This window comes from Lasioglossum baleicum, chromosome 9 (genome assembly GCF_051020765.1).
Source record: "Lasioglossum baleicum chromosome 9, iyLasBale1, whole genome shotgun sequence".
NCBI lineage: Eukaryota > Metazoa > Arthropoda > Insecta > Hymenoptera > Halictidae > Lasioglossum > Lasioglossum baleicum.
In genome coordinates, this window is record NC_134937.1 from 2,651,678 (window position 1) to 2,679,116 (window position 27,439).

The 27,439-nt window shown below is 42.6% G+C and overlaps 1 protein-coding gene across 9 annotated transcripts; it reads left to right on the top strand.

Annotated features, from left to right (window-relative positions):
• The first annotated feature begins 1,088 nt into the window (after positions 1 to 1,088).
• Positions 1,089 to 27,176, top strand: L(2)gl (LLGL domain-containing protein l(2)gl). Of its 9 annotated transcripts, none has more exons than XM_076430116.1 (16): positions 1,089 to 1,224; positions 8,275 to 8,372; positions 10,890 to 10,977; positions 13,515 to 13,750; positions 13,914 to 14,052; positions 16,245 to 16,459; positions 16,541 to 16,826; positions 16,991 to 17,744; positions 17,830 to 17,983; positions 18,079 to 18,254; positions 18,309 to 18,825; positions 18,976 to 19,262; positions 21,046 to 21,178; positions 24,124 to 24,341; positions 24,746 to 24,828; positions 25,620 to 27,176. In XM_076430116.1, exons 1-16 carry the CDS (start codon positions 1,153 to 1,155, stop codon positions 25,719 to 25,721), a joined length of 3,558 nt encoding a protein of 1,185 aa, XP_076286231.1. In that variant the 5' UTR covers positions 1,089 to 1,152; the 3' UTR covers positions 25,722 to 27,176. The 9 variants fall into 9 exon arrangements, with proteins under 9 accessions (XP_076286231.1, XP_076286232.1, XP_076286234.1 ...); XM_076430117.1 differs by having other exon boundaries at positions 24,142 to 24,341; XM_076430119.1 differs by having other exon boundaries at positions 18,079 to 18,224.
• Positions 27,177 to 27,439: the final 263 nt, after the last annotated feature.

Sequence of the window (27,439 nt, forward strand, 5' to 3'; positions counted from 1 at the left end):
TACTTTTCTAAGAATTGAATGCTGGTGCTTCGAAATACTTTCTACATATGTTTCCTGGAATTGATAAATGGCAAGATTGCAAGATACAGTTTGCGTTTACGGAGGAAGAACCGCGGGCAATTCTCTTTACATACATCATTGTATATGTAACTGCATCCGACTGCAAATAACTGCATATAAATATAACGAATAACGAACCCAACCCAACCCGATACAGCGCTCCTTATCGCGGCGATCGAATCAAGTGAAAGTGGGTATTCGATCGTAAGGTTTGGCAGGCCTGATCGAGGTCATTGTTCGTGCGGGCGCGCCCGAGCAGGCTTTCGTGGCGAGATTGAACGAGCGCCGCCGACAAATCCCGAGCGAGGACGAGCGCGACCGAAGCCCATGATTGGCGGAGAGCCGACGCGACGGTGAAAGACACGAGAGAGGAGAGAGAGACGCGAGCGACAGACGTGGAGGGACGAGGGACTTCACGCTTCTGTCCGTGTATTTCATTTCGATGGTTTTTACGGGTCCGTACGTATCGTGAGTCGGACAGCAGGCCACGGTATCCTGGTGCACACCTTTCGAGACGATTCTCGAGTGGAACCGTGACGAAATTCGCGTAACGTCGCCGAAAAACGCGAAGCGGCTGACACATCGGCCCAGGAGAAGGCAGGTTGGACACACAGCACGGCACGGCACGTCGCGGCGCGGCGCGGCGAGGCGAGAGAGATCGTTGGAGCGAGAGGGACACGGCTTGCGCGCGAAACCAGGAAAGAGAGAGAAGGAAGGAAGGAAAGAGGAGGACACGGCGTGAAAGACAGGGGACTGACGTGTTGCAGCGTTGCAGCCGTATCAGACAGACGTGTGTAGCGGTCGAACGCACCGACGGGTATACACGGAACACGGGTTATTGTTGCGGCACGGGGAGAGCGAGTGAACTCGCGTGCGCGCGCGCGATCCACAAGAGTTTCACCGTTCCATTCAAGAATGTTTTAATTACGGGGAGGTGCCGCGGTCCTAGCGAGCCCTTCGCGACCACACTGGATGATACGCGTCGCGTCGCGTGTGCGCCTTACACACCGGGAGTGAGGATTAACCGTCTTTAACGGACGCGCGTGTGTCGTCGCGCCACAAGCAAACGAACAAACCACCCGTGTCACAGAAATGCTCAAGTTTATCAGGGGGAAGGGCCAACAACCCACGGCCGAGCGGCAGAATCTTTTCGCCTTTCAAAAGGTAAGTCCTTCTTCCTTTTCCTCCGCCTTCGGGCCCCCTCGATCGGAAAAAGATCTCGATGCGCCCACACCCGGCTTGCCGGAACACGCTGGAACACGCAGGACACTTTCTTCTGTTCATCTACTTTTGCGCGCGTGTACGTGTGCGCTGCGTGTGCGCCAATATACATACATATGTAGGTACTTACATACATCGGAATGGCATATTTGCTTTTGCTTTTCTTTTCTTTTTTTTCGTTACCGTCGCGATTACCGAGACCGATTAGATTCGTATTCTGCGAGGAAACAATGTTATCGTGGCTTCGTGCCGCGTTCGTCGATAACATCGATACTCTCGTTTCGAGTGTGAAGGTAACGGTACAGAGGAGACAGAGTAGTTTGCACCGTTTTAGCCGTAACCGAAGGAAAGCGAGAGTGAAAATCGGCGCGATGCTGTTCTCTCGATTAAACAAATTCTGTACTAGAATCTATAGAAATTCCATTATTCTTTGCTTTCCCTTCATTTCCACCCTGCTATCCTTCGAATGCACCGCAATCTTCTTCTAGTTCATTCCGATAGTTTTCATAGTTTGTACGCTCTTTGTATTACTCTTGGCGTTGCTGGCTGGACAAATGATTTCTTCACGGTTCTGAGTTTGTTTCGGGTTTTAATTGTTTGATGCTGAAAAGCAATTACAGAAATTTGCCTTTCAAGCTATTTCTCTAGCTGTAATAGTTTTCAGGATACTCGATCAAGTATGTCTTTCATTGAAAAAAGCGGCGAACGTATCGAGTTTCAAGGAGATCCATAAATATACCGCGAAATCGCGGTTTAAGTTGTAGGTATCTGTTCGGCGATTACTATTGATCGCTGACCCTTGTAGACGGTCAAAATAAAATTTGTACATATCGAGATCGAGAGCGAGATCGACAACCAAATACATAATCATATTGTACGGCCTAGGGTTAAGGATTTTCGAATAGATTCTTCGAGTGTAACAGAAAGAAACTTGGTTGCGTAGAGATCGATTAGATTTGAACGATTGGCGCGGTGCTGTTGCACCGGTTGATACGTGAGTCATACATGTAAAAATCACTTTCTCCGCGGACTTTGGTGAAAATAAGTTATCCGAGGATCGGAGGAAACCGTCTTCGCGGAGAACACGATACATGTACAGCATGCTGTAGGAGCGAGAGCGCGTCGCGTCGTCGCGGAGAATCAACAGGTCGATACCCGAACGTAATCGATACCGAAAGTCTAGAAGACAACCAGCCTCGAGACGCACGGTGCAGTCTGGATTATTGTGGTCTGGGTTAGGTGTGCGGTGTGTATGATGCGTTTCTTTGGTCGTTCTGTCTCCGACCGGCTGTCATCGTCGCCAGCCATCGAGTGTACCGTCCCGCGAAACCCTATCGCGGTGTAATTCCCCTGCCTCGTGGATTTCATGTTTGACGACACGCGGATTGCGAAAAAGGCCGGGCTTGCAAATCAGGCCGCGCCGGTCACGATCGATCGATTCGCGATAGATGTTGCGCCCGATCTCTCGCTCCTCAAACTGTCGCGAATCAAATTCCGCAGCTTCCCTCCTCGCCCTGATTTTTCAAAGTCGTTCAACTTGCATTGAAACGCATCGAACAAGCATCGTCTTGTCGTTATCGCGAAGCGATGAAGCGATATACATCAGCCGCAATAATTACTCGGTTCTAGTTGTATAACAACAACTCTATCTATGTAATCGTATAACAACACGCAGTCCTCCATTATCTTGTCACTCGTTTAACAATATACGTACTGTGTATGCCATTTTATTATTTCAATTAGTTAAATGATCGCTCCATATTTCGGATGGAAATCCATTATCTTTCGTCTACTGTCTACATGCTGCTACACCAGCGTTCGGGCTAAGAAATGGAATAAGAAATGTAGGTTAATTTGTTTCGTTGGGCAATTAGAAGCGGAAGTAGCGCGCTCTCTGCGCGTTAAAACGCACGCCACGGAAAAAGAATAGAAAGCCCTTATTGCGGAGGGTGCTCGTCGTCTCAATTAACCTCTTGGTTTTTCTGGAGCCGCGGTGTTCATACCGCGGTCGGTCCCATGAGAAAACAAATTGCGTTCCGTTGCGCCATCGATTGTTGTTACATGTTTTATTGTTGGACCGGAACGAGGTGCGGAGAATCGATGACTGTAAGATGATAGCAATCACGAGACTTATTGCTGCGCGGAAATCTTAACAAACTCTGAAGCGAAAAGTCCAATGTAATTTTACTCACAATTTACTTGATTCGTTCACGATAAAAATCAAACCGAATTAGCTCCGGTTATTTGTCCATTTCTCTAGTACGCGATACATCTATCGAGTCGTAGTTTCTTCGAGTTGTTTAAGCAGCTTGATAAAAAATGGTGCTTGATGTTTCATGGACGATTAGGAAACCTTGGTCTTTCATTTGAAGATAACGTGTCCGTTATCTGATCTTGTTTTAACGATATTCCGTTTATACGTAATTGGATTCACGCTAATCCCTTTTTCTGGATGATTTCGAGAACCTATTTGTCTCGGACGTCGTTGAGGCCATATACAATTCCACGTACTTCCAATAAAGGGAAGCCGCGATAAGGGCAAGATACTATTGGTTCTTTGCGCAAACAAAAATACGATATGGTGCCTAGCCCTTTTTATCCTAAGCGAAATACATACGTACATATACGTACGAGCGAGAATGTACCGTTAGCTTCTCCTGGTTGTATGTATGTAGCTACGTAACCGACACGCGTCAGTTATTCTGAAAGTTGTACCGTAATCTATTGTCGAAAGTAAAAACAATTTGCGAATGATCTCCTGTCTCTACTTCGCGTTTTCATTGCGTACAACGTACACCTTACATTTTAAAAGAAATAGTCGTCGTCTGTGGTGTAACTCCAAATTGTGGAACTAAATGCGTCTGTAGTGTACGAAAATTGTTTGCAAACGATAGTAAATCTAGTAGAACTTGACGCATTTTCAGTTTATCTTTCAAAGTACATATCGACGAAAGAAAGGAAACGTTGAATTTTTCAAGATTTTAGACTCTAGGCTAGCATAGTGTCGGCTAAACTGCGACCTCATCTTTTTTCTGCCTACGTATGAATCTTAAATGAAATCGATTGTCATGTATGATTCAACGGCGATCTATTTATTCGGCAAATCTGGTCGAGCAAAGTACAAAAAATAGTCCAAAGAGATTCTGACACAGGTGACTATAGCGCCAGCGTAAAATATTTACGTTAACACGACTGCAGCGGGATATCGATCGAGTAATTTCTTATGATTCTTGGAAGCTAATTAGACCAGTGCTAGCTAGCATCGTACTTGCAATAATTAATCTTGAACTGAAAATATGTACGTGTGTATATCGTTGCTGTTATCATTGTATTATTGGTCTGGATTAGGTCGAAAATAACAACCATTGTGATTTATACATTTGAAAATGGTTCAGTTGAAAAACGAAATTTTACCGAATTGCAAGCTCTCGAGTTAGGAGAACGGGAGATTAGATAAAACTGAGAAAAGTAGACCCAAAATTCAGGTGTGGGACCGTAATCGATTGTTGCGCGTGCGCACCAGTCGGGCCACCTTGCTTTACCTTACCTAATTCTAATTTTTTCGATCGAACCTTCCCGAAACTCGGAAGCACGGTGCATAACACCTTTTCTCTTTCTCATGGAAATCACCTGGGCCAAGGTCTCGCCCTCTTTTCTTTCATCCCCGTGGTCTTCTCGGCATACCTAGAATGAGCAACCATTTTTCTAATCACGCAGTGGAAACACGCCAAATCGATATTACCATGGCACAGCCCTAAACCTGAAGGATTGTAACGTGCGGTCGTACCCGTCAACCCATCTAAGGATCCTCTGGATTCAGGTAGAAAGGTGTTTCGCTATTTCTCTTCGAACAATTCCGTCCACGTTCAACGAAAATCGTTCTTCGAGAAGCTGCGATCTGAACGTTCTTCCTGTGCATAAGAAACGTGTCTGATTCGTTAAATTGCAAACAAGTCATTTCATTACGTATTACGATACGAGGAATCAAATTGAAAAGAAATTCGCGGACGCGAAGAGTTGGCACCGTGGAAAATTGGATAAGCAGAGGGGTTCAAGATATTTTTCGAGCTCGCCGTTCGCGCGCGTTCATCGGTCGACAAAACCGCTCGATTAACGGGAACCAACGTCATATCTGACTCATCGGTGACTAATGCGTTGCGCAGACGATTCGTCCAAAAATCGCCGACACCTACGGACAAACGTATCGCGTCCGCCCGCCCGTCCGGGAAAAGTCGGAAACTGACGATGCCCGTAATTACTGTTACATAATTGCTTTCTTAACGAGTCGTGGAAGGGAAGCGTCACGATCGTTAGCCTATCTCTCGGTATTTGCCTCAATTAAGCGCGTCTCGTAGTCCATTCAATGTATGTACTGCAAGAACGTAACCTGTGTGTTCTGTTTCTTTTCTTCTTCAACCCCTGGGCTGTTGGACACGCGCCTTGCCGACTGCCTGCCACCTGCGCACGTGTACCCGTTTTAACTCGAAACTGCGGAAATTCTTTCGATATTCCTCGATCTTTGACTTTTCTACTGAAATCTTCTACCGGGAACTTGAATCATGTTCACGGTAAAAGTAAAAATATATTGTAAGAAATTTTTTAAATTACAGCAACAAAAAATTAGTCGTATCGATTAAAAAATGTGAAAGTGTTGCATTGAACGTTGCAGTTTAATGAAAGCGGCACTGTAACCGGTGTTGAGTCTATTCAAAAGCTTGTAGAGTGCAGTGGTTAAATAACAAATTTATCTCGCAAAAATCAAAAGATTGCGAGCAATCGATCGGGCAGGCGCAGGCGTTGCAAGTAGGAAACGAACGATCTTGGAATTAAAGACGCCAGAAAGTTATCACCAGAAAACTAACGCGACTCTTTCGCGTGTCTTGAACAACGATCCTAGTTCTTTCTAGGAGACACCGTTTTCTCACGGTCGCCCAAGCCCCCCGTAAATTGATACGCGTCGTGAATGAAAGTTTTTCATGTGCGCGCGACCGTACTCCAACAACGGATACAGATAGCACGGACTATTTTTACCGACTTTCTCGTATAAAAATAGTGTGTTGATTACCGCGAGCAGCGCAATTATGTATTGCGAAGGAACGAGCGCAATGACGGATCCGATTCATGAATCGAATATACAATCGAGAGTATACATATGTACGTACACTGCGATGCCGCGCCGCGCCGGTGGCCGCTCCGCTCCGGTCGGCTTCATTCACCTCGATCCCATCGTCCGTATTCCGTATAACAAAACGTAAAGGGCGGTTACGTTGCCGTCAATTTCCTATTCAGCTTTTCTTCTTTCGTTTTATTTTCCATGAAAATCCGCAGTCTAGTTACGACTGATTGCAAACGTACATAACTGTGATTAGAAAGAAAGCCAGGTGCAGTCGGAAATTATATACGTAATTGATGGACTTTATGAATAAATAAAGAGAAATCATTATTTCTAAGGCTGGGAACTATTTATGCGCTTGGTGTCCTCCTAAAAATTATTTTTACAGGTTCCCACTTTCCCAGTGCCCAAGCGAATAAATTGTTAGAACGTGACGATCTTCAAAATGAATTAGCTCCGACACTTAATTCTCAATACATACTATGTAACACGTTCAGCAATGAAATATTTTTTGTAAGATTCGTCCGTCTCGAATCTCTGTTGCAAGAGGACCGAGTCTGGACAGCGAGGGATAAAATTTCACCCTCGAGTAACATGATAGACGCTTACACGTTTCAGCGGTACAAACTTGGTTGTTCTTTGCTTAACATTTATTTAATCACCTGCCGCTAAAAACGACAGGCATTAAACCAACAACAAGAAATACATATATATTGTACATCGATGAAGTTGTTCTCTCTTCGATCAGAGAGAATAGTTGAAAGAACGAGCATCACTATAAATAACTTTTATATCCAACTTGATAAACATTTTTACCGTCTCGTAATCCGAAAGATTACAATATACCGCGAGCGATAAGTATATCAAACACGATCGAATCGTTTGATCGGCGCGGACATATCAAAATAATCAACCGCTGTCAGATGATAGCGTGTGTTAACCCTTCTGTTCATAACCCATTTGGAACTTCGAGCTAGAAATTTATGATCTTGGTAAAATATTTTAGAAACGTACAATCGCAGGTGAATCATCCACGATGAATGCGAAAGTATTTACAGTCGGTGTATTTGTGTTGTTGTGTACAAAGTATTGGTACACCTTTTATTCGTTAATAAATTTGTCAAAATTGGACTCAGCAGCTTGAGTATTTTTGAGACGTTAGAAGGGTTAGTTTACTAGCTAATGTGTAAATAATTTTTTTTGTAATTGTTATTGGTCGCAATTACGAAGGGAACAGTGAAGACCACGTTTTTTAAATTTTTTATCTGTAACCGTAATGAAAATTTAAAACGTGTATTTTGTAAATCTAAGTAAGTTTGTATATATGAAGATGAAGTAAGATGTAAAAATCTTTGAATTTACGGTTTGCGATTCATTTAAATCGCAGATTCTTACGATTTTTGCTATTTTTAATGAATTATATTTCGTAACATCGTTGATCGATTTCGATGAAACTTTGTACAAGTATATAACTTACTTAGACCTACCAACGGCGCCTTCTAAATTTTCATTACAGGTACAGATAAAAAATTTAAAAATCGTAACCTTTACTATTTCCTTCGCAATTGGGACCAATAACAATTAAAAAAAAAAATTATTTACACATTAGCTAGTAAACTAATCCTTCTAACGTCTGAAAAGAAACTCAAGCTGCTGGGTCCAATTTTGAAAAAGCAATTCGTTTTTTTAATGTGTACGAATACTTTGTACACCGACTGCATGTATGCATATTGCACTTTATATTTGTTCGATGATCGAGTTAAATTCACTAGCCTATCGTATGCGTTGATAATCGCAAATAAGTAACTCGGTTAAAAGGTTAATGGTAGCGTCTAATGGGTGGCGCATCGACTGATAAACGTTTTCCTTTTTGTTCGCAGACGCTGCAGCATGGGTTCCCAAACAATCCGACAGCCCTGGCCTGGGACCCGATATTGCGGCTGACGATGATCGGCACGGCATCCGGCGCCATCAAGGTGTATCCTTTTGCTTCTGTTTCGTTCGGCTCCGGGACCGCGTCTCGTTTTTTCCTGTCGGTATTTATAATCTGGTCTCGTCGGATCCCGATGACGTTCGCCTGTTCGCCCCGTGTGTCTGCCGATAAATCGTCGAAAACCGGCGAGGCCGAAGGGAAACGAGAAAACGTGATTGACGTCGATTCCTTCGACGAGAGCCTTCTCTCTATCTCTTTTTCTCTCTTTCTTTCTCTCTGTGCTCCACCTTACTCTCGACCGTTTCTAATTTTAGTCACCGACTCGCACGATATGTTCCACGATTCGCTATTCTGTCCACATTTACCCATCGATTCTTCCTAGAGACTTCAGCTTATTGGATAACGATGGACTCCGTTTAAAACTCGTTTGTCTCCTTAAGATTTTGCGTAAGATTTTAAGTCACTTACCTGTATCGGCACAGTTCTCTATGCGACCTTTTTCCGGGCGTAAATCACTTTAACGAGGATTCTCCACTCGAGGTTGACCAAGGATTTGTAGGGGGAAAAATGCTGTGATTAATGTTAGGAGATTATGCTAGATAGCGGAGTCGTCTAGATGGACGTGCGAGGAAGTAAAGATAGGAGAATATTTCTAGGATTTTATGAAAGGAAGAGCGAATTTGAGTGAAAGCTGCGAGATCAGGATGTTAGAAAGTGAAAGGGAACGAGAGTAACGGAAAATTTAATGGAGCAAGTATTAAGGGATAGGATGTTGTAAGATGGCAGTGTACGAGAGAATTATGTAACCTGATTTGCATTAAAGTAGGGGTTGTTTCGAGGTATGTATCTCGGAATTGTGGCCGTTGTGTACTGGGAGCTATATAGGTGATCAAGAAGTAGGAAAATTAGAAGTTAGAAGTAACAAGAGGTAGAAATGTGTCTGGAAATGCGGAAAAGTTCGAAGACGCACCGAAATTAACCGAGCGTGGGAAAGATGGTACATACAATACTACACGTTCAAGATTGTCCAAGATTAACCATTTTCTCCCGCTTTCCAAGAAGCACAAACCAGTGTCGATAAATTTCCCCTTGCATTTCGTCATTGCTCGGACTGGACGTTGTCGCAACGCGGTTCTTCGGCGAGGCCTAAAGCCCGTGACCGGTTTCTGGTTTTGGTCTCGGTTAGGCATCGCAGAGAGGTCGGTAAAACCATTCTTAGAACAGCACGAATACATATATTAATTTCATATCACGCAAACACGGCAAATGGAAAGTGCAGTTGTAAACAAGCCCGGCTCAAGAACCACAGCCCGGGTCTCAGCCGATTCGAAACTTTTATCGGCTTGTTGAATAAATGTTTGGCGGTTGATCGATACGCAGGAACACTCCCGGGAACTGGAGTGCACTTGCACTTGTCGGAAAACGTGTTGCTGTTGCCTCGTTACCCAGTTTGTTCGCGGTTCTCTATCGATTCGACGGAAAGAGTCTATTCAGTCCACCTGTTCTTCGTTTATTTTCCTGATAGCGTTTCATCGGGCCGAAATCTTCGTTGCGCGAACATCCTCGTGGGCGGGCATACTCTTTCTTGGAACTGTCGTTTTTCCGTTATTTAACAAACGCTTGCCGTCTGTCGAGCTCTTTTTTCTGTAACAAATCCATCAAATCTGCAGTCTAGCGATTACATACTTTTCTCATTGTTTAATTCAACTCTGCCCGTTTCTATGTTGTTTCAAATTTTAAATGTATTGTACATTTCAATGAAAGACCGCAGAGAAAAAGTGTCACACGATATACGTAGCGAGTCGAAATAGCAAAGCGTCTGGTAATTAATTCGACGTTGGTTATCTAAATGCGTGTGACTAAACCAGCCGAGTCCCGGAGGACTTATGGCAGTTCAGAGTTCAGAAACTCGGGACTCGGGACCGTCGCACAATTTCCTCGAGCGCCTCCTATTGACTTCGAGCAGTTTTCAAGTGCATCGTGCACAATCGAACGGGAAGGGAAAATGCTAATTAGGTCCGTGCAGCTCGATAGACACCGTGTCTCATCGGCCAATCGCATACTTTATTCAGGCAACGATGGCAGATGTTCCCGCCGCTACGTAATCAAGAGATCGTTATCGTCTCGCAAGGCTGCTAATAAACGTCTTCGCATTTTTTTTATCGACGAACGTTCTTCTCTACGTCAGAAAAGTTTTCAAGTGCATATTGTACTTCGATGCTCGATAACTGGTAGACGTTCTCCTTTTCAATGAAATATTTCGATAGCTCTGTTCGTCGGAGATGCGAGGTAGACGATAGAAACTGATAGAGAAAAAGAGAGAGAGACAGAGAGAAAATCTTGCAGAATTGTACAACGATGCGATGTAGAGGGATGCAGGATTATTGTGTGCAGTGTGCATTCCTCGGTCCGCTCGGCGAGCACAAACGGCTCGGTCAGCGCGTTAAGTCGGTCATTTTCGAAACAAGACCGCTGTTTGTTCATCTGTCCGGGGCTCGCGCCACGTTTTCAGACCAAGACGAGACTTTTCCTCGATTTTCCTTGACTAGACAACACTCGCAGATTCGGCAGACCAGGTGTTGAGTTCTACGGTCAACATGTGGACAGCGGGGAAAGGGCGGTCAAGAGAATCGTCGCGGTTCCAAATCAGGTGAGTGTGCATTTTACCAAATTTTTTTGGTTAATCGATAGAAATTTTATTCGAAATAAAAATTTTCGCACCCAAATGATTCGTGCCGCTTGACGCGTATCAAGAAATGGCCGGAACGGCAAGAATCTATTGGTGCGTCGGGGTACGTTGTAACCATAGAGGCGGATGCGTGAAGTTACGATTGTTTTAAAAGTCACACGCGTTGCACCGGTAACGCGATACCGCGTTCGGCTTAGTCTCTCGTGCTGAATTGCGTAACCGTGTGTGCGACACGCGCGATGCTTTTCTGCACGCGTGTGCAAGGTAAATAATACACGGACCAGCGGATCCCATTGTGTCTCCGATCGTAAAGGCCAAGTATGTATGACGCCTGCCCGGGCCACATGGTTTTCATCCGACGCGACGCGCGACGTCTATCAGACATCGATCAATCAAACTTTAACACAGAGTTCGCATCGTATTGTTCCACAACGCACATTTTACAAATTGTCTTTCTTTCTTTTCGTTTATCTCTATCAATGGTGTGAAAAGGTATACATAATACCGTTCCAATTCATCGTCGTTCCTTTTCTTCCCCGTTTGGATTTATTCTGATCGTTTCGGAACTAATTTTCGGAGCTCGGCCCGTTTAGATTCTTTTTAACATTTTGTCTTTGCAATTTCTAGAAAATATATCCAGATTCGTTTGATTGTTAAATATAATTATAGTTGATTCGCGAGTCGTTCGCGTTTTGAGGAACAGCTGCGCTAGATCGACTCGCGCGTAGAGCTCGCATGCGCGCTAAAGGAAGAGGATTGCGTTGATAATTAATTACCGAGGCGGCTAAAAAAAGAGGCAAGCGGTAATAGGGAAAAGTGGTGTATAATTACCGAGAATATAATGCGAGATTACTTCACCGCTGTGTCGCGTCGCGTCATACGTACATACGTAAACAACGACGAATTTTTTTCACGTTCATTTACCGTACAATTAGCGGTAAACCGTTTTTTTTAATAAGTTCTCTTCTTCGCGGAATACACGAATAAAGGAGCAGCATCCGTGGTTCCGAGTCTCTCATTAATTTCATCCGGTATCGCGCGTCTCGGGAACAAGACCTTGATTAAGTGGCACGCGGTGATTAAGAATCACGCGCGATTAAGGGGATTATATGAAATATCGCTAGATTCGGTAAATCGCGCCAGATTCCCAGCAGTTGGATAATGAACTTTTAGCTTCGAATCGATTTGCAGCGAACTCCCGCGATACATGGTACAATTATATTAGACTACGGATTTTACGAGTTTAGAGTTTTGGGCACCGAATTTCCGATCATCCTGATCAAACTGGAAACAGAATTTCTAAATATCTCTGCTAGAATTCAAGATGGAAACAAACGTAACGACTCGGTCCGAATACTCCGACGAGTGTGTTTCCATCTCCAGTCATCGATAATAATATTAATATTCACTTTCTGAAAATACTTGACCACGTCATCGAATCGAGAATTAATTGATACGATTAAATAGAAACCCCTTTAGTCGCCGCATTACGGGACACGTAGAACCGTTATCTTATTTCTCAAGAGAATTGTGAGATAAGATAACGAGTCCCATGATTATAATCTCATCGCGACAGAATCAAACGAGACTAGATAGGAGGTATACTTGCACGATTATCGGGCCACGAGCCGTGTCGTCCACGTAACTGTTAGAAATCAAACACTTTCCTCGATGCAGCAGGAAAATCATCTCTTAAGAAAATCATCGTCTCTGAAATGCCGGAAAGGGCGCGGATCTCACGCGTGTCTCGCGAACAGATTCGCAATCCTGTTAATCGCGTTAATTAAGGTTCATCTAGTCGTTGAAAAGTTCAAGAAGTCTCGAGTGTCCCGGCGAGCATCTCGACGCATCAACTGCAGAACTAGAACAGAACAGAACAGAGTAATAAATAGAGAAGAGAACAGAAAATGTTCCTGACCGCAATCAGAATCGTTTAACTGCACGCGTTAATAACGCGGGTGACCCGGAGCATTTTCCACGAAGCGGAAACGCTCTCGTGAAAAACGACGGACGACGGGCATCCGATCCGCGTGAAAGTAAGGAAACACGGAGGCTCGCGTTTTTCTCGACTTTTCACTCGGTTCGCCGCGCCGCTTGCAAAAAAAAAGGGACGCGGGAGTTGGCTCGTGAGAAACGGGCGGCATTGCGAAAACCACTCGGCGTACAATAGTTTACGCGATTATTTATACATGTACGCTGCGATACCGACGAAATCTCGAGAATTGTCGGCGCAACAAACCTCCTTTCCTTAGGTTAGCATACTATGGTTCCTATGGCTAGTCTAACCATGAAATATAAACCTGAATTGAAAATAAAAAGTGTTGTCGCGCACCGTATTCGATGCTTTGCTATTGTGTCGGCACTAGTTGTGCTACTAGCCAGTCAAGTCGTAATGGTTAAAAAAATCGAGATTTTTCCCGCGAGGGAAAGGAGTATGGAGATCAAGTCCAGACCTTATAAGCTTCTGTTAAAAGAGGATTGTCCATTCGTGAAAACAGGGCCGACTGGTTACGCTGTTGGACAAGTCCGTGCACATGTGGGAGATCGACGAGAGCTCGATCATCGAAACGGAAACCTTCTCGTTAGAGGGTAAATTCAAAGTGTCCGCATTATGTTTGGAGTCGAGCGGCGAGAACCTTCTTCTGGGTACCGAGGGTGGTAACATCTATCTCTTGAACATGAAGACCTTCACGACGTCGGACAACATCATCTACCAGGAGGTCGTCATACAAAAGTAAGAACACTTGTGCTTTCTTTAGAGCCTTGAAAAGTACTAGATTATTTTCCGCGTGAAATCGTGACCCGTTCGCGGGTCGCAGGACTTTGATCGCGTTAGAAACGCTGCGCGGCTGGCGTCTCTCGGAAACGATGAAATTTTCATGTCTTCTTTGCGACAGCGTACCAAACGACTACAAGATAAATCCGCGAGCGGTCGAGGCGATAGCGGAACAACCAGGTCATCCGGACAATATTCTGATAGGTTACAATCGTGGTTTAATGGTTCTCTGGAACAAAGCGACTCCGGGAGCTCAACAGGTGAGTCTTCGTTCTTATTGTTCCCCGCACTTCCCTTACATGTCCGTCAATGTACACACCAAAAACTGTATTTGTACTATACTATACTATACTATACTATACTATACTATACAGGGTGAGTCCGAAGAAACAGAACACCTAAATATCTCCGCCACGTTTCGTTGTAGAAAAAAACTGCTTAGGACAAAGTTACACTGTTTGAAGGGCCACATGTAACGGTGAAAGGGAAACAATTTTTTCAAGGTAATTTTTCTATGAGATTTCAAGGTCATCCATGTTTTTTTAAATGGAATGATATATCTTCGTTAACGTAATGTTATAGCTGACGAAATAACGAATTCATCCATGTAACATAATATGACCTACAAATGACCTTCAACCCAGAAAAATGGAATAAAGAAAATTCAACGTGTAAGATTCATTTGCTTTATTTCTGTTACTCAAAATATTCAAAAATATTCCCTTGAGCTGTTATACATTCAAATGTATCGCAATACACAACATAATAACAGATTCGATGTTGACAGCCCAGATAGCATACGGCGTCTTAAAGACGTCTATTTCAAGTCTGAAAGTCTTGCGCCCTAAGAAGACTCTTTAACGTTTACGTATTTAAGACCATAAACAGTGTGGTTTTTATACATATAGCCATAATCTAGTAGTAAGTATTAGCATTGGTATTATTTGTTCGAGTTAGTGTTTTTGCTTCAATTTCAATTTTTCAATTTCAACTCTTCAATTTTTGAATTTCAACTCTTCAATTTTTCAAATTCCGATTTTAACATCAATTTCAAGTTCAATTTCTACTCTTCAATTTTTCAAATTTCAATTTCAACTCTTCAATTTTTCAATTTTTCAAATTTAATCCATTTTTCTGGATTGAAGGACATTTGTAGGTCATATTGTGTTACATGGGTGAATTCGTTATTTCGTCAGCTACAACATTACGTTAACGAAGATATATCATTCCATTTAAAAAAACATCCATGACCTTGAAATCTCAGGAAAATTACCTTAAAAATTGTTTCCCTTACACCGTTACATATGGCCCTTCAAACAGTATAATTTTGTCCTCAGAAGTGTTTTTGTATGACGAAAAGTAACGGAGATATTTAGGCGTTCTGTTTCTTCGGACTCACCCTGTACTATACTATACTATACTGCCGTGGAGCATAACAACACTGCTTACAATCAACACCGAATCTAATACTACACACACACGCACACACAGCTTGTGTCACCAAATATTTGTGGGGAAACGCTTAACCCATCGGTGGAGAAAATTGTGTTTTAATGATGCTCCTTTACCGGAGATAGCACTTAATCTACAGCAATCAGGGCAAATAGGAGACCCGACGACGGCCTCGTTAACGAAACTCGAAACGGTAACGGTAACGCGGCGATTCGATTAGACTCGCTGTTCTAATACTAATCGCCCTGGCGACCATGCAAAATGGAATTCGAAAGAAGAGCTCGACGAAAGTTTTGCAGAATTTTTAGTTTACATCTTTACACAGATGCGTTTAACTGTGCACACGCTTTTACGGCAGACACCCTTTAAGAACCTGGGGTAGGAGATTGTTGTCCCAGAATATGAACCGAAGTTGTTTAATTACTCAGTTTCCGCCGATTACTAAATTAGACGATCATCTGTTACGTCGGAAACAACAGAAAAACTAACGTGTCTGCAAGAAACACCTCGAAAAATATGTTCCGAAAAATTGCTAAATAAAGCAGTGGGTAGTCGGAAACATAATCGATTATACATACGGTGACTTTTCTCTAAAATGGCCATTTTAAATTGGTCTTTTATTTTGTGGATTGAAATTGAAATAAAATTGAAGATCGGCAATCGGCACATTAGACGGAACGTAGCGTGAAACGGTCATAGTTCGTTCTTGTGGAAAGTATAAAGATAAAAGTTTTTTTTCTGATTCTTGATTCGTCCTTTGTTTTATCGAAAAGAATATGGTCACTGTAACGATAGAGTTGCGAGAATGGTCCGCTGACCGAGGGAATTGGCGAGAGACAGGAGAACGCTGATCGGACATCGGAGAACTAATGATAGATTCGGAGGAAGCCTGTCCCGATTCCCGATGCCGATGGGTTAAGCGCGACACGCGAAATCGTACCGTTGGATCTGATTGTCGTTTGTTGTGTCTTTGGTGGTTTTGGCGAACGTGTACGTGCAGCTGATGGGTTTGTTTTCGCGTGCGCAGACGTTCGTCTCCACGCAAGAGCTGGAATCGGTGCACTGGGTCTCCGAGACCCGTTTCGTTTCCTCGCACAACGACGGCTCCTACTCGTTCTGGAGTTCCGGGAGCGATACCATGCTGGAATCCACTTCCCCGTACGGACCGTTTCCATGCAAAGCGATCACCAAAATTCTGGTCTACCCGACCAAAGAGTGAGTACCAAACAGTGAAAAAGCTTAAACTTGATCTCTAGTGGCCCGTGTAACAAACATTTGTCCCTATTGTCTCTATAGACACGGGGAACTGATGTTATTCTCTGGAGGGATGCAGCGAGCCAGCTTCGGAGATCGTGACACCTTCACCGTTATGTCGAAAGAGAAACACGTCGCCTTCGACTTCACGTCGAAAGTGATCGACTTCTTCACTGTGTTCCCGAATCCGGAAGAGGGCAAAGACCCTGCGGATGGGCCGGAAGCCCTCGTGGTTCTAGCCGAAGAGGAGATAGTGGCGATCGACCTAACGCACCCTGATTGGAAGATGATGGCGTTGCCTTACCTCGTGTCTCTTCACGCGAGCGCTGTAAATATCGTTTAACTTAATCCTCGGTCCCTAACCCCTTGGAGACCCTCGTGTCCAGAAATAATCACGAAATCGATTCAAGATTTCTTGCACCCCGATGTAATCTTTGTCGAACGTCGATCGCGTACAATCAACCAAGATAATCTAAGGTAGGATTGTTTCAGGTGACCTGTTCGCACCACGTTCCAAACGTTCCCGACGAGCTCTGGAATAACATCGTGGCGGCTGGCAAAGCGCAAACCGAACACTTGTACTCCGATAAACCCTGGCCGATCGACGGCGGCATCGTGAGTCCCAAGGCAACCGGTGACAAGCCAAAGGGCAGAGAGTTGTTGCTGACGGGTCACGAGGATGGAACTGTCAGATTCTGGGACGCCTCGGACGTCGCTCTGACACCGTTGTACAAATACACCACGTCGATTTTGTTCACCGGCGAGCACCTGGACGTTCTGGAGCAGCCGCCGGAAGACGACGAAGACGTGTGGCCTCCGTTCAGGAAAGTTGGAACTTTTGATCCTTACTCGGACGATCCGCGACTCGCGGTAAAGAAGGTCTTGTTGTGTCCACTGTCGTCGACGCTGGTGGTGGCGGGTACCGCTGGTCACGTTATCACAGCTTCGATATCGTCCGAGCCAGTGAACAAAGAGATCAAAGCCGTCACCATGAACATCGTGAGCGACCGCGACGGTTTCGTTTGGAAAGGTTACGATCATCTGCCGGCGAGAACCGCCAGCATATCTTTCGCAGTTGGTTTCCAACCGCAGAGTCTTCTTCAATTGTACCCGCCGGCTGCGGTCACAGCCTTGGCTATGTACAGCGAGTGGGGACTGGTGGCTGCCGGCAACGCCCACGGTTTAGCGGTTTTCGATTATACCAGATCGAAAGCCGTCACTGTCAAATGCACTCTCAACCCTAATGGTACATACTTGAAAATACTCGAAACGGAATTTCCGTTTTTTCTTTAGGCTAAACTTTACGTTTTATGAAAACGTGCGTTTCGTAGATCTCTCTGGGGCAGGGGACACGCCCATCTCCAGAAAAAAGTCCTTCAAAAAGTCCCTAAGGGAATCCTTCAGGAGGTTGAGGAAAGGAAGGTCGCAGCGTAGAATGAACGCCGGAAGTCCGACGAAAAACGCACCTCCGGAGAAGAAGGAAACGTAAGTTGCTTCTCTTTTCGCCAGTTATGTATTTCTAACGTATGAAATGTTCGATTTTTGCGAGTCCGATGATCGTGTTGTTATCGATTCGACAGCACGAGCGTTGCCTCTTCTCCAAGCGGCGAGCTCTCGCCGGTAGAATTGAAGTCCGTGGAAAGACAGGTGGAAGCAAGACCCGTAGACGACGCCCTTGGTTCGATGGTTCGATGTTTATACTTTGCCAGGAGTTACATAATCAGCAGTAAGCGCAACTTGGAAAATCGAGAAGACGGTATGTAATATCTTCTCGGATACGCCGTTTAATAATCGTTTTGCTCTGTTACAGTGAGGAACACCACCCCCACGCTGTGGGCAGGTACCAACAACGGTACGGTCTACGTTTTCACGTTAGCGATACCAGCGGGCGCCAGGCGGACAGAGGAGGATGTAAATTGTACATTAGGGAAAGAGATTCAATTGAAGCACAGAGCACCCGTGATCGCGATAACGATACTCGACGGGTCGAACGTCCCGTTGCCAGAACCGTTCGAAGCCGAGAAAGGCATATGCCCCGGGCCCGACATGGCGTCCCCGCACAGAGTAGTGATCGCCAGCGAAGAGCAGTTCAAAATCTTCAATCTTCCGTCATTGAAACCGTTCTGTAAATACAAGCTGACCGCGCACGAAGGTTCCCGCGTGCGGAAGACCGGCTTCGCCAAGTTCACCTATCCCGCGGAATCGACGGGCACTCACGAAGAAACCTATCTGCTGTGTCTGACAAACCTCGGCGATTGCTTAGTGCTCAGTATTCCAGAATTCAGAAGGCAACTGAACGCAGCTGCCATCAAACGCGAAGACATCAAGTGAGCATTCTTTTTTTCACATAGATTTGTCGAGCGTTGCTCAGGCTGCTATAGCTCCTCGGTTAACAGCGTCACACCTTCCGAGATCCATTGTTTCACTTATTACCATTATTATTATTATTACCATTATTCCCTGTCTTTTTTTTGTAGTGGCATTTCCTCGTTGACGTTCACGAAAACTGGCGAAGCTCTTTATCTACATTCGAGCTCGGAGCTCCAGCGGATCAACTTGTCGGCGAACAACGAGTCGAAGATGCATTGCTCGCTGAATTTACCTCCGAACGCTAGGTCGCACACCAATAAGACCACCAGCAACGAGAAGGTGCAAGATCAAGGTGTTGTGGAGGGTGCAGCGGAAATTGAGGGCGAGACCCAAGGTAGCCAACCGGTCGCTCCGGTGCAGAGGACGATCACAGAGAACGGTATCGCCGGTTCCAGTGAGTATACTACGCGTTGATCGCTGTGGCTCCGCGTCGATCTTTTATATCTGATTGATTAATCGATAGATAAGTTTACGGATCGTCCATAGGAAAATGTTTAAACGTGCTACTACTAAAATACGCGTCAGGTAAAAGGCCATATTATGAGACAGATGCTAAAGACAAACATGATATTTTAAATGATTTTAAATAATTCAAAACATAAAATGCTGCGAATTTGTGTGTTATTCAATTCTTTGGTGTTTCCTGAAGTATAAATAATTTTTATAATATAATTTAAAAAATCTAAAAACCACTTTTTTCATATTTTAGTTTCTTTTTAATGAATAATATAACATTGTACATAAAATATTAAATAAACTGTAAAATAAAGTAATAAATAATTGTACATAAAATATTAAATAAACTGTAAAGTAAAGTAATAGATAATTGTACATAACATATTAAATAAACTGTAAAATAAAGTAATAAATAAAACATTGATAAAACATAAATAAAATGGGAAATAAAAATTTAAATAAATTAATGATTTTCGTAACTTAAACATTTAATCTATTTTGTTTGTTCTTTGATTTTTTGTTGTATTTCTTTTATTTTTTCCTGTAATTTTTGTCTTTCATTAGCTAATTTCAGTTTCTCCTGTTGGAGTTTCTTTTTTTTCGAAATCTTTTCTTCTTTAATCTTTTTGGTTGTTTTTCTTTCTCAAATTCCTGTTGCCACCAGGCATCTGAAGTTCCAGCTGATGGTAGCTTAGATTTGCTAGAAGATTCTACTTTAATCCTTTTCTTTTTTGGTAAATATTGTGACGGGAAGGTAAATGCACTTGCAAAATTGTCATTCAGAATGTTACTATTTTCTATTGTGGAAAAATGTTGTATTGGCACCAGGGTTGCCGTATTCTAGTCTCGCCAGGCCCCTTACCCTTCCGCCCACGCTTCCCACTAACACTGACGCGTACCGCTAACTTAGCTTGCTCCACGTGGTATGTACGCGTCAGTGTTAGTGGGAAGAGTGGGGCGGCTCGGCAGACAAGCTTGGCGAGGGGCGGAAGGGTAAGGGGCCTGGCGAGACTAGAATATGGTGAAACCCTGCATGGGACAAGCGAATTATTGTACCATAAATGCGGACTTCTAAAAGGCTAGCGTACATAATATGAGACAGCTTTATAATTAATAAAATTACGCCAGAATCCTAATCGTAGTTATTTAATTACAATCTACGACTTTTCACAGCTTTCGATCAAGTTATTTAACATCTTTTAAAATCATTGAAATTTGTAAATACTTAAAACAAGAAGCCAAGTGTATTCGTACGTCAGCTCAGAGTAAGCTAATTAATTTTATACAGACTCGGAGAGGACGCTTCAACTTCATTTTTTCATATTAAATACATTAAATCAACATTAATATTTGTACACGTAGAAATTTGAATGGTCATATTTTTATATAAATATAATTTCATTTAAATTTTGATATGCATATATTTATAATATAATCCCCTTCCATTTTTCTTTTTAATGGTTCATAAATGGGGACATTGTCTGATAATACGGCCTTTTACCTTATAACCGCTTGCATATTTTGTAACCTGTGTATACATCTATGCATTTGCACATATATGTACGTGTCGCTTCGCTATCATCCTCTCTGCGATTCATTAAACGATAGCTAGCCGCTATGTCGTAATTCACACACCCCCACGATATTAACACGTACGGGAGATGACACTGTATCCTAACTACAACCCCTCTAGTACCTATTCTTGAACACCTGTCTTTTAGCCGGTGACGAAGAATCTCCGAAGGAACCGTCCCTACGGCCAACAAGCACCAACGACGTCAACGGGGACGACGATCGTCAAGATTCGAGTTCGATAGGGGACATCACGATCGATAGCGTCAAGGATCATTTGCTGTAAGTGAAGACGCAATCGCCGAGCCCAGCTTCTTACTGTTTTTTCATTTTATACGCGCTACCAATGTTGCTTCCACGTTCGTTCACTCGGATCAAAAATCTCTAGCCTCCTCCGCTCGAGGAGCTCATTGCCTCGGCAGCTTCGAGGAATCCCACCAATCGGACGATGCGATCCCGCGTAAATCGGGATACGTATTCACCCAATTACTCTTTTCCACACAACTCTTTTCAAACTCATCCGTTATTTCCATTTCCACACAATCCATTCATTCCATTTTTATTTTCATTTCTTGGTCGAACAAAACCGCAACCTTCACAAATAACAATAACGACGTTGTAAATAAACCTTCATGCATGTGTCCGCGTGATTTTATTACTTGGAGTCATAGTTTGCATAGGTCTGCAAACATCGGCGTGTGTTTATCGACTGATTCTTTGGGAAAAGGTATTCGTACCATTTTACCTTTTACACAGCATTCACAGGTGACGCGCAACTTGCGGTCTTTCACCCTTATACCCGTCGCTAGGCCTTTTTCGGCCAACTCCTTAATCGCGACCGGGTCTCGGTGCCCAAAACGCCGCGCCGTTGACATGCATGCTGGCAATCCTGAGTGTGGTCCTTGTTTATGACATCGTTTACTGCACAGGCCTTTTCGACCGTCTTGAGCTCGTACAGCTCTGGAGACAGACATACGGTCGCCTGCGATTTCCCATCCTTTAGAATTCGACACTTCTGTCCCTTGAAGTCAAGCCTGTATCCGTCTTTCGCAAGCCTCTTGACCGATAATAAATTACAGCCAAGGGTCGGAACGTACAGCACATCCTTTATGTGTATTTCTGAAACTTCCAGGATCGTCGACGTACCTAATAAAATTGCTGCTACTAGATTATCATGTAATTCTTGTCCGACAGCTGCCAGTTGATCGATATAATTTGAAAACGTCGCGATATGCTCTTCCATATCCCGCCTTCCTTTAGAATCATTCTGCACACTCTCTTTAGTAAAAATACCTTACTTGTCAGCGTAGCCTTTTGGTGATAGCCTTTTAGCGCTACCCATGCCTCTCGTGCTGTCCTCGCGGTTCTTATGTGCTATAAGTAACTGGTTGTCTTCTACCAGCAATCCAATTGTAGCAGGCGCTTAGTCATCCCTTTTTGTCCATGCAGCATCGATCGTAGTAGGCCTCTCTCCCTTTATGGCATCCCACAAGTTGTCCTTTATCAGTAGGAGTTCCACCCTGTAGCTCCACACTGGATAATTTTCACCATTTATCTTTTGAATAGCGGAAAGAAATCCCGCATTTTCTGCCATTGTGATTCTTCCACTTTATGTTTCGATCTTCTTCAAAAAAGTCTTTAAAAGTCTTTAATTGTCTATATTGTCTTTAATTGTCTTTGCACGATCACTTTATTTCACTTTTCAGCACTACATCCTGTGTCCTGGGCCCATAACCTGTTGTAAATTAAACCTTTATGCATGTATCCGCGTGATTACAATGTAATGTATATACAGTAAATGTGCGCTTTGACTTTGACGGGACTGTACTCTATCGCAACCCGCTCGGGCCGGCTTCTGCAACAGAACTGACTTTATGCCCCCGGCTGGGTCCCACTGTCGGCCACTGTCCCACTGTCCTTATACCTGAACCCTTACATACAGAGTGAGTCCGAAGAAACAGAACACTTAAATATCTCCGTTACGTTTCGTTGTAGAAAAAAACTGCTCAGGGCAAAGTTATACTGTTTGAAGGGCCACATGTAATGGTGTAAGGGAAAAAATTTTCGAGGTCATTTTTTTAACGAGATTTCAAGGTCATCGATACTTTTTTAAATGGAATGAGGTATTTTTTAATACATCAATCGATGCAACTGGACATTCGTTATAAAAAAGTACTAACCTATCTATGTCGAAAAGTTAGTAGTTCACGAGATATTTCAATTTAAATAACTCTAAAACACCATTACTGTCGTACTAACAATAAGACGTTACACAAGTAAACGCTAACTTCAATTTCAATGTCAATTTTTCAATTTCAATATATACTCTTCGAATTCAATTTTTCAATTTCAATTCGTTAATTTCAACTCTTCCATTTTAACTTCAATTTTAACTCTCCCATTTCAACTTCAATTTTAACTCTCCCATTTCAACTTCAATTTCTACTCTTCCATTTCAACTTCAATTTTTCAATTTCATTTCGTTAATTTCAACTCTTAAATTTCAACGTCGATTTTTCAATTTTAACTTCAATTTTTCAATTTCAATTCGTTAATTTAAAATCTTCAATTTCATTCTCAACGTCAATTTTTTAATTTCAATTTCAACTCTTCAATTTACACTAGCAAGTAAACGCTAACGTCTTAGTACGACAGTAATGGTGTTTTAGAGTTATTTAAATTGAAGTATCTCCTGAACTACTAACTTTTCGACATACATGGATTAGTACTTTTTTATAACGAATGTCCAGTTGTATCGATAGATGCATTAAAAGATATCTCATTCCATTAAAAAAAATATCAATGACCTTGAAATCTTGTAAAAAAATGGCCTTGTAGATGTTTTCCCTTACACCGTTACATGTGGCCCTACAAACAGTGTAACTTTGTCCTAAGAAGTTTTTTTGTACAACGAAAAGTAACGGAGATATTTAGGTGTTCTGTTTCTTCGGACTCACCCTGTGTAACCTATATTATGGCATCGCTGAATTCCAACAAGCGATATTGTCTGTTGGTGCAAGAAAGGAAACTTGGATCGTTGAATAAACGAATAACAAAAGTATGGTACAATCGGAGAATAGATCTGCGAGCATGTAGCGAGTCCTCGGTGTGTCATAAGAAATCTCGAATACATACCAGAAGTTAACTGCGCCCAGAAACTGGCTTCGTAACCACTTTATTTTGCTCTGCTAATGTGTGTTTTCGTGTACTCGCCATTTTCTTGGCAGTAACAGCTCCCTTTTCAGAAACGCAACGTCTTCCGAAGAACTTCACAGTCGTCTTGCAGGACTTAAGATGGAAGTGACCTCGCGAACCTCGGAAATCTCCACGCAGAATCAGTCACTGGTCGTGAGGACCACCACCGTTGTTTCGCAGACGACCAACAACACCACCGCCAACGGAGAGATCGAAACGAGTCAAACGAACGAAACCCAACAGATGAACAGTGAGTGAAACTGTCGTTAACTCTCCGAGCCACGACACCACGAATTGCCGATCAGCAATTCAATTGGTTGTCGGTTAAGGTTCACCGGTCTACGTTCTGAAAATGAACAATTTTCTTTAGATCGAAATCTTTTTCATTCTCTCGAGAGCACAATTTTTTCAATGTTCAATGTACGTTTTAATCGAATATTTTCTAGGTCGACGAATCTAACAATTTTTGCCAGGTTACGAATAATCTCGTATATCCATATGTAATCAAAATTTCACAATTCATCGGCCGCTTGATTATTATTGTTTTCGTCCGTTTTTTGTTCTTTCAATTCATCTTGTCCCCCCATCGTTCTTCGTTATTATTTGTAGTACTTTTTGTTATCGTTTTGTTTCGTGCTATTTATTATTGCGCAGGCACTACTGTAGAGAGAGAGATACGCAGCGGTACCGAGACAACAACGACACACGCTACCATCACTCTGCCCCCAAACGTCGAGGTCAGCAAACGGCACTGAGTCTATTGCGAATAATTGGTGTCGGACCTTACCTCGATATTTAAAAAACAAAACCCATCGACTAAAGCTTAGCAAATATTTGTCGGCTACTAACACACTAACAACGCCTATTCGCACCTAGATCCGTTAACATTAGAACTATCAATAAACAGTCAAAATTGCTGTCCTGTACATTTTTACAAACACTGAAACAAAAGATGAGATCAGTGAAAAAAGTAATGAGGTAGTAGTTCTAGTATTAATATATTAAAATTTGAACAATACTATTTAAATCGTATGTAGAATTAAGCGATTTGGGGTAGAAATCAACTCTGCGTGTCCTATTCGGAAACTCGAGGTTTATGGTACCCGCACGAGCTGTTGAGACCGAAGGTAAAAGGGTCTCTAACTACCAAAACGTGCTATATAATAACAAAAACTCTAAAACGTTCGGTAAGACGAGCTAACGGCTTTCTGAAAAACAGCTGTGGGACAACGGGTTCCATAAAATCGCTCGACGCGCCGATGGCCGCTACAAGTATGTTCCCTAAAGACAATACCCTATTTGCATAACACGGCAATTTCGCAAACATTGACAAATGCAAGAAGTTGAAGGTGTATTACTGTATTTCTCTAACAAACTTTTATTTTCCTTTTCCATGAACTAACATCTTTTTGCGTAGACGTAGCGAAGCTTTTTTTCTAACTAACAGGATTGTCGATAGACTTTGTATATTATTATTTAGATGTACGATGCCAGATCAGATTTTTCATGATGTGTTATCGTATTGCAGATTAGGGCAGCTGACTTGGCAAACCTGGAGGTGACAACGACCACAGTGACCACCGAGAAATCGAAAGCACCATTGGCCAGGCCCGAAGAAGTTGGTTCTTAGAAATATCGTCCGAATTGTTCCCGCGCTCCGATCAAACAAATTTTTGATCACTCTGATTAGCCAGAGTCACGAACATAAAATTAGATGTTTTTACTTAACGAACTCACACGTGTACACAGCGGCGATAGGTAGAGTTTATAATATCGTAGTTGTTAAAAAAAAAAACTTTAGATTTGTACGCGGCACTAGCGTTAGCCATATAAACGATAAGAAGAAGAAGAAGCCGACGAGCGAGCAAATTTTTCGAGTATTGTATAACGACAAATCGCTTAAGGTGTACCAACTGCCAAAATCGTCGACTTGCATTTTATTCCTTTTTAAAAAGAAAGAAGAAACAAAAGAAAATTTAGTCTTCGTCAGCGCATTTACAACACATCCGACCAAAAGAACAAAACAAAAAATAGATTTTTGTATCGAAAAATTTTGGCGGTTCAGTGGAACTAGGCCTAGCGAATTTTACCATAATGCATTTTTATTTTACGAATAAGCGAGGGAAATCTTTCTAGAAAAGATTAACAACGTTTTTTAAGATTGTTTTTATCTGGAACCAATTTAATGAAATATACGGTTTTCAAAAGAATGACTATTTTCTAACGACACGTAATTTGTAATGTGAAATCGGTGTGATCGAGAGACTTCGGTGCGTTGATAACGGATAACACCAAAATTCATCACAAATCGCGAACATGGCAGCCATATTTCTAAATAATAATAAAATTGAGGAAAAAGGGAGGCGACTTAAACCATTTATAGTATTTCGAATGTTACGGGCGTGTCGCGATCGAGGATAATAAAACTGTTGTGTAAAGAAAAAAAAGAAAGAGACAAATCGATACGCCTAAACGAATACAGAGATAGCTACTTAAGTAGTATTAACGATTGTAATAAGGAAAGTACAGAGAGATCGAGGAAGTGAAACGTATGACACGACTATTAATGGCCATGATATGGAGGAAGACGAGAAAGAGCCGTTATGAAAAGAATATATTTTTTATTGACGTTGGTTAATCGTTAAGTTTTCCTCTTTTTCTACAAACGACCATGGTACAATGAGACTTTCTCTATCGAAAAGCATCGAAACAACGTCGTCGTTTAGTGGATCATAATCGAAAACAACCCATGTAAACAACTACATTAAAAAAGTATTTTTCGAAACGAAAAACTGTGCACTAAATTAAAACTATCAACCTAACGAGAAACATTCTAAGCCCGAAACGCCCCCCACCCCACCCCTCCCTGTTTATAACAAAAAATTCTTTAACATTTCGCTTACGATTCTATTACAACAATTCGCCAAAATATATCTCCCGTACTTTTTAGCAAGGCTTGTTTCCGTTACGATCCTCTCCATTGATCGAATCGAATGCAAGAGGGGAAAAAAAGCAAGGCAACAATGCTTTTTATTAGCGCGCGTGTGTTCGATCTTTTTGATAAAGAAGCCACCAATTGTTGTGTTATTATTTGGTGGAGGACAATTCTACATATTAGTTTTTGCGCGCGGGATTAAGTCGTAAAATTCCACGAATCTACCAGCATGTATCGTTACAGCGATAGAACAAAAATATTCGTACACTGCGGATCGTGCTTTTCAATCGTTGGCAACGAATTCGATGCGATGCTGTATCAATATTTTATTCATAGGAATTCAGCCTTTCTATCGTATTGCCCACAGTACTTTCGGCGTCTAGCGAATTGATCTTTTTATTCGATTATATTTG